The sequence below is a fragment of the Phyllostomus discolor genome, chromosome 5 (genome assembly GCF_004126475.2).
Source record: "Phyllostomus discolor isolate MPI-MPIP mPhyDis1 chromosome 5, mPhyDis1.pri.v3, whole genome shotgun sequence".
NCBI classification, from domain to species: Eukaryota; Metazoa; Chordata; class Mammalia; order Chiroptera; family Phyllostomidae; genus Phyllostomus; species Phyllostomus discolor.
Window position 1 is genome coordinate 37690044 of NC_040907.2, and position 11672 is coordinate 37701715.

The following is an 11672-nucleotide window of genomic DNA, read 5'->3' on the forward strand; positions in this document are numbered from 1 at the left end:
GCCACTTACGGCAGTCGTTCTCGTCGCTGTTGTCCAAGCAGTCATCGTCCTCATCGCATCTCCACACAGAGGGGATGCAGCGCTTGTTCTGGCACCGGAACTGGTTCTCTTCGCATTCCTTGACCAGCCCTGTGCGGGGGGGGAGGGGGGAAGGGGGCGTTAGCCGGATCCGCAGACCAAGCAGTCCTGGCAGCGGGCAGGGGTCTCCTAAGGTAAAGGAAAAGGGGTGATGCAGCGACCCCGGGGACATCGAGCACCCTTGATCCGATGGAGGGGAGGACGGTTCCTGGGATGGAGGGCAGTTCCGTGGCACGATAAGGCCAGGCACACACAGTCGGTGTCACACGACTTAGTGGCATATCCCCCATTCAGTCACACTCCCCCGCACACTCGGCCCATAGTCAGAAATCCACGCAAACACAGCCCCAGGAGAGCCCCGTGATACATGGAGCCCCGAAATACGCCGTGACACAAGCACTCTCTGGGCGTTGCGGGCACATCCCTCCTCTTGCACGCAGCCTCTCTGTCTCGGCAGCGCTAAGGGGGTCCCCGGAAACGCATTGTCAGGCGGGGAAGTCGCCTGGCTCTCCTCGCCGCCGCCACGGAGCGCGCGCGTGTCAACGACCAGAATTACACAGCCCATCTGAAACCATCAATGACCACCCCTCCACCCCAGCAAAGTTCCCGACCCGCCCGGCCCCACCGCCCCCATCCCCCAAAAGCAGGAGCAGGAGAGCAGAGCCCACAACACAGGGAGCCGCGGGGGCTGGGGGGGGGGGCGGAGATGAAAGGATAGATGGGTCCGAAGGTACCTATCCCACCGGGTGCCTCTGCCAGCACCCGGCTGGGGGTGGGGGGCAGTGCAATCCAACCCTTGGCCTCCGGGCCGCGCTTTGTTGGCGGCTACGGCGGCGCGTAGCCCAGCCGGGGACCGGCTGCACGCACCTTGGCTATCGTGCAGTGGATCCGCTGCCGCCGCAAGATGCTGAGGTCGGAGCAGCAGCAGCAGCAGCAGCAGCGCCAGCGGCCGGAGCGCGCCCCGCTCGGGGCGGCCCATGGCGGGCCCCGGGCTCCGGCCGCCGCGCCCTGCGCACTCTGTGTGGCTGCCGCCGCCGCCGCCGCCGCGCGTCAGCCCGCGGAGTCCTTGCTGCGGCTCCGGGGCTGCCGCTGCCCCCGCCGCCGCCGCCGCCGCCGCCGCCGCCCGCCCCGGCTCCTCCGCTGCATTTCAAGCAGGTTCCGTGACGCTCGGCGGCGGGGCGGGCTCAGGCTGGGCGCGCGGCCCCGGCCCTGGGCTGCGGCCGTCGGCGCGCGCCCCCTCCCGCTGCTGCCTCCGCCCCAGGCTCCTTTCTTGCTGCCACCTCTCCTCCTCCCTCCCGTCCCTGGTCAAGTCCTCTCTCAGCAGACTCTCGTGACCCTAATCCGGCCGTGGTGCTGGGCGCTGCAGACTCTAGGTGAGCCAGGCGAGGCAGCACAGGCTTCCTGGAGGAGGTGACAGACTGTGATGGGAGGCTGAGGGAAGCCTAGGAGTGGACCCAGGAGGAAGGGGAATGATGTTCCTGGGTGCACGGGTCTGTGCAGTGTGCACACGGGTCTGAGGTGGTGGTGAATAGGAGTTTGGGTACCAGGATGTACAGGATCAGGAAGAAGGTAGGGGAGCGGGACTGGATCTCTGCAGCCCCCATTGGCTCCAACCGGATATTAGACATTCATGTAGCTGGTTAATGTGTCCATATACATCTGTGTATGCCACACATGTGACCGTGGACAAAGATGTGGGGCAGTGGCTTGGGCCTGACGCACAGACTTTATTCGCTCATCTTCACTCTACATTCTCCAGGGGGTGGGACAGAAGGCGGACAATCAGAAGGGACAACACCATCCTTGCTGTGATGGAGAAGGGCAGAGACTGTGGGGCCCCACAGAAGGGATGTGTCATTTCTTCCCATGGGGGATGCACGCCCAGGGCCTCTGCCACTGCTGCTGGCCTCTGCATGAATGAGAAGGCCCCTTCTCTGGAAAGTCACAGCCCACCACACCCTGCCAGAGTGCAGAGAGCAGACCCAGGGCTAGAGTTTTGGTGACTGCTGGTTAGCGAGGCCCAACCCACGTAACCTTCTTTGGACAATGAGGTTTGAGGGCACTGGCCACTAGAAGAGAGACTCACAGGTGCCAAAGCCCACTGTAGGCCCACCATCCCCTCCCCTCTTACTCTCTTATTTTCATTGCAGAGGGGCAGAATAAGGGGCTTCAGGAACTGTTAGTCCCAGGCTTGGAAGCCACTGTTTCATCAGCAGGCTTTTGAGCCCTATTATTGATACTGCCCGTAACGGGTAGCCCCTTGGCAATGGCCGTGGCCACCCCGTGGAGAGCCCAGCAGGCACTCCTGCCATTGACCCTTCTACCCTTACTCATACAGTCATACAATAAACACATTGCAGCCATACTCTGTGCCAGCCCTACTCGGTGCCAGCCCTGTCTTGGGCCTAGAAGTGGTGCCAAGGCATGGTAGCAGCCCCCGTAAGGTCCCTGACTGGTGGAAGATTGACTGTCAACAGACATACAATGAAATACAGGCTTACTTTCAACAAAAACTTATGCAACACCTACTGTATGGCAGACGTTGTCTGAGGCCTGAGACAAAGTGTAGAAATAGATGAGGTCTTTCCTTGTTCTCCTGTAGCTGACACTTTAGTTGGGAGAAGCAGACATGAAAGCAAGAAAACAAACAAAAAATTCAAATGAACATAACTGCTATGGAAAAAATAAATCATGGTTATGTGCCAGTGATGGCAGGTAAATTTAGAGAGGTGATCAGGGAAGGCCTCTCTGAGGAGGTGACATTTCACTGAATGACAAGAAGGAGCCTGTCGTAGATGGAATGTTTGTGTCCTCCCAAAATGTATACGGTGGAACCTAATTCTCAGTGTGAGGGTATTTGGAGGTGGGGCCTGTGGGAGGAAACTAGGACGTGAATGGGATTAGTGCTTTTGTAAGTGAGACCCCAGAGAGATCCCTGGCCCCTTCCACGTGAGGGCGCAGTGAGAAGGCTTCCTCCAAACAAGGAAGTGGGCTCTCGCTGGACGCCAAATCTGCAGGCACCTTCCTCTTGGACTTTCTAGCCTCCAGACCTATGAGAATTATAATAAATTTCTATTGTTCATAAGCCATCCAAACAGACCAAGACAGCTCCCATCAGGTGAAAATCAGGTGGAAAGGCATTCCTGTCAGAGGGAACAGCAGTGCAGAGGCCTTGAGGTGAGCTGGAGCCTGGTAATGGGAGAGGGTGGTGACCAGGTGGGGTCAGCGGAGCCGGCAAGGCCCCGATCACCCGAGGGCTGTACAGGCCACAGTGAAGTCTGGATTTTCTTCTAAGCACAGTGATGCCTGTGGTGACAGCTCAATGCCCAGGACTGTGGAGCCCAGGCCGGAGCCCCTCCTGCGGACCAGATTGACCTCCCCAGCTCAGCCCCTCCCTTTTCACTCAGTGGTCTTAGGAAAGTTAGCCCCCATCTCTGAACCTCAATTTCCCATCTGCGAAATGGGGGAGTTGGGGTGTCTGCAAAGTTCATTCTAGTTTTAAGAGAATTATGTCAACTGAAGTTCAGAGGCAGCAAGACAGAGAGACTGAGAGCATGGGCTCTGTGTTAGATGGCCTGGGTGTGAGTCTGTTCCTCCCCTTCCTCGCTCTGTCACCTTGGGCAACTCGCTTAACCGCAGCAGCTCAGGTTCTCCCCCTCTAAAGTGGGAATGGCGGCAATATTCACCTCACAGGGTTTTGTGAACATTATATTGTTACATGAGATTATGTATGCACAGCATGCTGTATACAGTAGGTGCACAGTAACTGTTATATTGCTATTATTCAAACAAAGCCCCGTTCAAAAACACCCTGATGACTTCTCAACATTCAAAGAACATAGATCGAGCCCAGGCATTCCTTGACCTCCTGCCTAAAGGGGTCTTGTCGCACATACGTCCAGTTGCCAGAATGGGCAACTTCTTGTCCCCTGGGCAGAGGTTCTCTGGGCTCCACTCAGCCCCCACTCAATCTGGGCCACATTTTTCTCTCCCTAGTCAGTCTTGAGCTGAGGTCAGGAACCAGCTCTCCCGAATTTCTGGGTCTCTGGCACAGGCCACATGTTACCAAGGTGTGTTCCCACTTTTACTGAAGGTTTCTGTGCCCCCAGGAGGATTATGTCTTATCATCTTTAGATTCAGAGGACAAATACAAGGCTGGACATACAACACGTATTAGATCAACGATGTTTAAATACTTGAAAAACAATAGTGAATACTCACTGTACGCTTGCTGGCGGTCAGGCACTACCTAAGGGCTTTACGTGCGTCATCCCGCTCAGTCCCTACCACAGCCCCATGAGCAGGGGTCATGTTCTCCGCGTTTCACAAATAGCTCACTGAGGAGTGGGGAGGTCACACGGCCAGTAAATGGCAGAGCCAGCATTCAAACCTACATGGCAGAAATGGGAATTTCTAAGGGTGCATAAGTTGTTTAATTCCAGTGAGGGGCAAACCAAGAAGCCCAGCCCGTGGCGCACACCAGACACCAAACGGACCCTGAGGTCCATGTTCAGCTTCTGCTTCCGCAGGGGACGTCTTGTCCGCACCTGTCCTCTCTCTCCCTCCTGGGCTAACACCAGCATACGGGCCTTGCCCATTCCTGGGTTTCCAAAGGAAACCCTCACCCAACCCAAGTACAATGAATTCCCCATGAAACAGGAACAGGTGACATTCTACCTGTTGTCAGCATGACACCTGCCCCACCTAAGCCTCCACATCCTGCCCCAGAGCCACCAGAGGCCCCGTAGCCCACCCCATGCACACCCTGCTCCCTTGTCCTGTCCCCGGAGGATGGAAGCTTCAGGCCTCTGCCAGACTGCCCTCTGCCTAGAACACTCTTGCACTGGCTGACTTCTAGTCATTCTTCGGGCCCCAGTTCAAAGGTCCCTGCCTCTGGGAGGACTTGCAGCCTCCTGAGAGGTCGTGCCCCTTCCCCTGGGCTCCCGCAACACTGTATCCCAATCTCTTTAACCACACAGAGGTATGGCCGCAGAACCCCCCATCCAATGGGGTGCCCCTCAAGCCAGAAACTGGGTCATCCTGATTCTTGTCTTGTCCCCAGTGATGACTTGTTAAAGGGAAGTGTGACCATATGAATTCTCACCAAGGCCAGGGCCAGGGCCAGGGCCAGGGCCGTAGGGGCTTCCGTATACACCTCCCCCAGCCTACCCTTTCCGACCTTGTGCTAGGCGAGCAGCACAGATTAACAAGACCCCGTCACAGCCCTTCAGATCGCTGGTTTGAGGACACACTGTGACAACACAGTGTGATAAGAGCCCCAGAGGGCGGGCTGCTCAGAGGCAGCAGAGCCCCACCCCCAGGTACCCAAGGGTATGTCACATGCCCAGGCAGGGTCAGAGACTGAGGTCCTGAGCCAATCACGGCTGAGCTTCAAGGGCAGTAGAGCTCTCCCACTGTTCACTACTTTCACTTTGCAGAAGTCTAGCCCAAGTCCTTCATGCTGTACTCTGAACCAGCTGCCAATTTCTCTTTGTCACTGTCTCTCTGTATGTCTCACCCTCCCACTCTCTCCTCCTCGTCTTCTTTGCTGTGAGAGAAGAATTCTAATTCATTACATAAACTTTATACAGACCAAAACTGCTGGGATTTTAGTTACTTGTAACTGTGTGACTTGAGACAAGTCATTTGAACGCTCCGGGCCTCAATTTCCTCATCTATAAAACATGGATGACAACATTATTTAATAACTTCACTCTTTAAAACAACAGTGAATATTTATCATCTCTCACAGTGTCTGTGGGTCAGGAATTTGGGAGCAACTTAGTTGGGTCACAACACTGACTGGGCTGTAAACTTCTGAAGGTTTAACGGGGGCTGGAGGCAGGGGTTGGCTCGCTCACATGGCTGGCGTGTTGGCTGTTGGCAGGAGGACAACTCGGTTTTTCAGCTCCGTAGGACTTCCTGAATGTCCCCACAACATGGCAGCCAGCTTCCCCTACAGTGACTGATGGGGCAGGGAGAGAGGTGGAAGTGACAATGTCTTTTACAACTAGGAGTCACTCCATCATTTCTGCAATGCCCTACTGGTTACATAGGTCCGCCCTGTTCCATGTGGAGAGGGACTGTACAGGGGTATGACAGCCAGGAGGCAGAAACCACCATGGTTGCCTCAGCGCCCGGCTGCCGTCCTGTCTCAGAGGGTCAGTGAGAGTGAGATGCATTACTGCATATGAAGTGCTCAGGAGCGCTGTCTGTGCGTAGCACACCCTGTGTGAGTGTTTACTTAGTGTGTCAGGATTGTTTTTTCTGCTACACAGTAAGCACTCCGTAAGGATTGTCTGTAATTATCATGAACATTATTGCTGTTGGCCACAGAGCCCCCTCATCATGCAGAGGGAGACCCCCAGGAACTGAGAGGGTGAAGGTGTTTCAGGGTTTCAGAGCCGACCAGAGGCAGAGCAGGACAAAGCGGCCTTGGATTCCTGCCCGCCGGCCATGTGCTCTCAGCAGAGCTGGGTCACATCTGCCCCCTTCACTGCCTCACTACAGGACACTGGGCAGGTGTCTTCCCCCCTCTGGGCTCGGGGTGCCTGTCCCTAATATGAGGGGCTGGACTAAGTCAGTATCTGCCCTTGAAACTGACATACTGTTTTCTTTTCTTTTCTTTTTTTTTAATATTTTATTGATTATGCTATTACATTTGTCCCATTTCCCCCCTTCTCCCCCTCCACCCTGTACCCCCCTCCCACCCACATTTCCCCCTTTAGTTCATGTCCATGTGTCATACTTATGAGTTCTTTAGTTTCTACATTTCCCGTACTTTTCTTGCCCTCCCCCTATCTATTTTCAACCTACATTCTATGCTACTTATTCTCTATACCTTTTCCCCCTCTCTTCTCCTCCCACCCCCCTGCTGCTAACCCTCCATGTGCCCTCCATTTCTGTGGTTCTGTTCCTGTTCTAATTGTTTACTTAGTTTCTTTTGGTTTTGCTTTAGGTGTGGTTGTTGATATTTGTGAGTTTGCCGTCCTTTTACTATACATGTCTTTTCTTAATCTTCTTTTCTTAAATAAGTCCCTTTAGCATTTCATAAAATAAGGGCTTGGTGATGATGAACTCCTTTAACTTGACCTTATCTGAGAAGCACTTTATCTGCCCTTCCATTCTAAATGAGAGCTTTGCTGGATAGAGCAATCTGGGATGTAGGTCCTTGTCTTTCATGACTTGGAATATTTCTTTCCAGCCCCTTCTTGCCTGTAAGGTCTCTTTGGAGAAATCAGCTGACAGTCTGATGGGAACTCCTTTGTAGGTGACTGTCCCCTTACCTCTTGCTGCTTCTAGGATTCTCTCCTTCGTTTTTACCTTGGCTAATGTAATTATGATGTGCCTTGGTGTGTTTCTTCTTGGGTCCAACTTCTTTGGGGCTCTCTGAGCTTCTTGGATTTCTTGGAAGACTGTTCCCTTTGCCAGATTGGGGAAGTTCTCCTTTATTATTTGTTCAAATATGTGCTCAATCTGTTGCTTTTCCCCTTCCGATTCTGGTACCCCTATAATTCGGATATTGGGACGTTTAAAGGTGTCTTGGATGCTCTTAATCTTTTCCTCAATTTTTTGAATTCTTATTTCATCATGCTTTCCTGCTTGGTTGATTCTATCTTCCTTCTGGTCCACTGTATTGTTTTGAGACTCATATTCCTTCCTTTCACTATTGGCTCTCCTCCGCGTGTCTTCCTGCATCTGTTTTATGGTAATCTGCATTCTTTCATCTAGATTTCGTCCAAAATCCACCAGTTCCATGAGCTTTCTGATCACCAGTGTTTTGAACTGCGCATCTGATAGATTGGCTAATTCTTGGTCGCTCAAAAGGATGAGTCCTGGGGGACTGATCTGCTCTGTTGAAAACATGGTTTTTTTTCCCCCTGTCTCTCCTTTCTTTTTTTTCCCCGGTCTGGTTGCTCTTGTTACGGTGGGGGGCGGAGCCTTAGGTGCTCACCGGGGCTGGGCGCCCCAGTCGCTAGATTGTGACGTTATAAGTGGGGGCGGGAGAAAACAATGGCGGTAGTTCCGTTCCCCTGGACTCAGACCCTTGTCTGGGCTTCTGGGCCGTGAGTTCTGCCCTGGTCCACAATCGCTACCCCTCTGGGTCTGCCAGCCGCAGCTTGCGTACTCAGGGATCACCGCTGCCTTCTTGCGCGCCGGATGGCTTTTGCGCCGATTTCGCACCAAACCTTCCCCCGACCTCTGCGCGCTGCCGACCCGAGCCAGCCCCGCGCCCGCCTGGCTTATCTTCTCCTACCAGTCCGGATGAATGCGTCTACTTCAACTTCTTGGCTGCCCGACTTCCATTCAGATAAATCTTCTGCCGGATCTGGGTGTTATTCTGATAGTAAATTATTGTTGTAAATTATTGGTTTTCTAATCTTGGTTGTACGAGGAGGTACGGTGCGTCCACCTATTCCTCCATCTTGCCGGGACATACTGTTTTCTTATCCCCATTTCTACTTACCTCCTCTACCGTCATCCTAATATTTTCCTTTAAACCCTTTTACTTAATAAACTTAGCTGTATCCTAAGCAATAATCTCCATGAAATCATGTTTGATATGCTAATTATATTCTTCCAATACACATTAAAATAAATGTGTGCTTATTCAAATAAATAATGTTCCTCTGTCCATCCAGATGTGTCTCGCTTCTCTCAGGGTCTCCAGCTGTGTGTCTCCTGTTTAATCTGGGGGAAAGGATGGGGGCAGGAGCCCTGACCCCCCTGCCCACGGTGACAAGTCCCTCCAGGTGACATGGAGGCCACCAGGCCTGGGGTGCCCACCGCCTGAGTCCCAGGGCCTTCAAGGGGAGGCTCAGCAATTTTCCATTTGCTTTTGTTTTGGTTTTGCTTTTATTTTACATTTTCTTATCAAAGCTTTACTTTGTGTAGTTTAAAAAATCAAATAGTTCTGCAAGGCTGGTTGTGGAAAACTTGAGTCCTTCATTCCCCACCTCCATTCCCTTCTCCTCAGAGGCAAACACTTAACAACCCTTTCAGCTGATTCTTTCGGGGTTCCCCTCCTTGTCATTAAACAACACACTCCCAGTTCTTGCTCTTCTGTGTTCAGGCGCTATCTTTTGAGCTCTCTCACACACCCCAGCACCCCCAAATGCACACACGTACAGACACCCACAAACTCAACTTTCTGTGTGTTAACTGTTGCCCATATTTCCAATATGGTTGCGATTATGTGATTTTAAAAAGTCTTTTTTATTTTTAATGGTGGTGAAATACGCATAACATAAAAATTACCATCTTAATCATTTTTAAGTGTGTGGATCGGTGGCATTAAGTACATCACACTGTTGTACTCCCTTCACCACTATCCATCCACCGAACTCCTTTCGTCTTATAAAGCTGAAATCATACCCATTAAGCAGTAACTCCCATTCTCCTCCCTCCCCACACCCTGGCAGCCACATTCTACTTTCTGCCTCTGAATTTGACTAGTCCAGGTACCTTATGTAAGTGGAATTATATAGTATTTACCCTATTGTAACTGGCTCACTCACTTAACATAATGTCTTCAATGTTCACTCACATGGTAGCACATGGCAGAATTCCTTCCTCCTTAAGGGTGAAGGTTTTTCCACCAAATGTACATCCACATGCTGTTTACCCCTCACCCATCAGTGGGCACTGGGGTTGCTTCCATCTCTTGGCTGTTGTGAATAATGTTGCTATGAATACGAATGTAGAACAATCTCTTCTAGTCCCTACTCTCAGTTCTTTTGGGTATATATCCAATCATTAGGTGCAATTGCTAGGTGAAGTGCAATTGTTAGGTCACATGGTAATTCTATTTTTAATATTTTGAGAAAGGGCCATAGTATTTTCCATAGTAATTGCACCATTTTACATCACCACTAACAGGGCACAAGGGTTCCATATTCTCCACATTCTTGCCAACACTTGTTATTTTCTGTTCTGTAACATTTTTGATTGAAGCTATTATAATGGGTATGAGGTTGTATCTCATTGTAGTTTTGATTTGCATTTCCTTGATTCGTGACGTTGAGCATCATTTCATGTGCTTCTTGGCCATTGTATATCTTCTTCGGAGAAATATTTGTTTAGGTCCTTTGCCCATTTTTTAATTGAGTTGTTTTGGATTTTTGTTGTTGTTGAGTTATAGGAATTCTTTATAGATTCTGGTTATTAACCTTTTATCATATATATGATTTGAAAATATTCTTTCCCATTCTGTAGGTAGCCATTCACTCTGTTGATTGTGTTCTTTGATATGCAGTTTTTATTTTTGATGTAGACCATTTTATCTGTTTTTCTTTTGTTGTCTGTACTTTGGTGTCATATCTTGAAAGGACTTTTTTAAAGTATACTTTATTGATAATGCTATTACAGTTGTCCCAATTTTTCTACCTTTGCCCTTCCCCCGTCCAGTACCCTTCTGCCCTCCAACAATCCCCCCACCTTAGTTCATGTCCATGGGTTGTGCGTGCATGTAAGTTCTTGGCTTCTTCATTTCCTATACTGTTCTTAACACACTCCTGTCTATTTTGTACCTACCAATTACTTTTCTTAATCTCTGTATCTTTTGCCCCATTTCCCCCCTTCCCCCTCCCAGCAATAACCCTCCAAATGATCTCCATGTCTATGATTCTGTTCCTGTTCTAGTTATTTGCTTCATTTGTTTTTGTTTTTTTAGATGCAGTTATTGATAGTTGTGAGTTTGTTGTATTTTAATGTTCATAGTTTTGATCTTCTTCTTTTTCTTAAATAAGTCCCTTTAGCATTTCATGTAATAATGGGTTGGTGATGATAAACTCATTTAGCTTTACATTGTCTGGGAAGCACTTTATCTGCCCTTCCATTCTAAATGATAGCTTTGCTGGATAGAGTCATCTTGGATGTAGGTCCCTGCTTCTCATCACTTTGAATACTTCTTGCCAGTCCTTTCTTGCCTGCAAAGTTTCTTTTGAGAAATCGGCTGACAGTCTTATGGGAACTCCTTTGTAGGTAACTCTCTACTTTTCTCTTGCTGCTTTTAAGATTCTCTGTTTATCTTTAATCTTGGGTAATTTGATGATGACGTGCCTTGGTGTGTTTCTCTTTGGGTCCAACTTGTTTGGGACTCTCTGTGCTTCCTGGATTTGTATGTCTATTCCATTCACCAAATTAGGGAAGCTTTCTTTCATTATTTTTTCAAATAAATTTTCAATTCTTGCTCTCCCTCTTCTTCTGGAACCCCTATAATTGGCTGTTGGTAGTTTTGGAGATGTCCCAGAATCTTCTTATATTCTCCTCAGTCTTTGAATTCTTATTTCTTCATTGTGTTCTGGTTGAATGTTTATTTCTTCCTTATGTTCCAAATTGTTTATTTGAATCCTGGCTTCCTTCCCTTCACTGTTGGTTCCATGTGGATTTTTCTTTACTTCACTTAGTGTAGACTTCATTTCTTCCCTTATGTTTTTTCCATTCTCAGTTATTTCTCTTATCACCAGTGTTTGAACTCTGCATCTGATAAGTTGGCTATCTCTGTTTTGCTTAGTTCTTTTCCTGGGGTTTTGTTCTGTTCTTTCATTTGGGCCATATTTCTTTGTGTCCCCAACTTGGTAGCCTCCCTGTGT

The 11672-nt window shown here is 49.8% G+C and overlaps 1 protein-coding gene across 15 annotated transcripts in view; it reads right to left on the reverse strand.

The window, feature by feature from the left end:
• LRP8 (LDL receptor related protein 8) overlaps positions 1-1197 on the reverse strand; it is a 74101-nt gene extending 72904 nt beyond the window's left edge. For 4 of the 15 annotated variants that reach the window (XM_036026113.1, XM_036026110.1, XM_036026109.1 and 1 more), the window contains exons 1-2: positions 946-1196; positions 10-129 (exon numbers count right to left, since the gene is read on the reverse strand). In XM_036026113.1, the coding sequence (XP_035882006.1) occupies positions 10-129; positions 946-1057 (232 nt within the window). In that variant the 5' untranslated portion in view covers positions 1058-1196. Of the gene's footprint in view, positions 1-9; positions 130-945 lie in introns of all 15 variants that reach the window. The other 11 variants (XM_036026116.1, XM_036026115.1, XM_036026119.1 and 8 more) reach the window with 6 other exon arrangements.
• Between the last annotated feature and the right edge of the window lie 10475 nt (positions 1198-11672).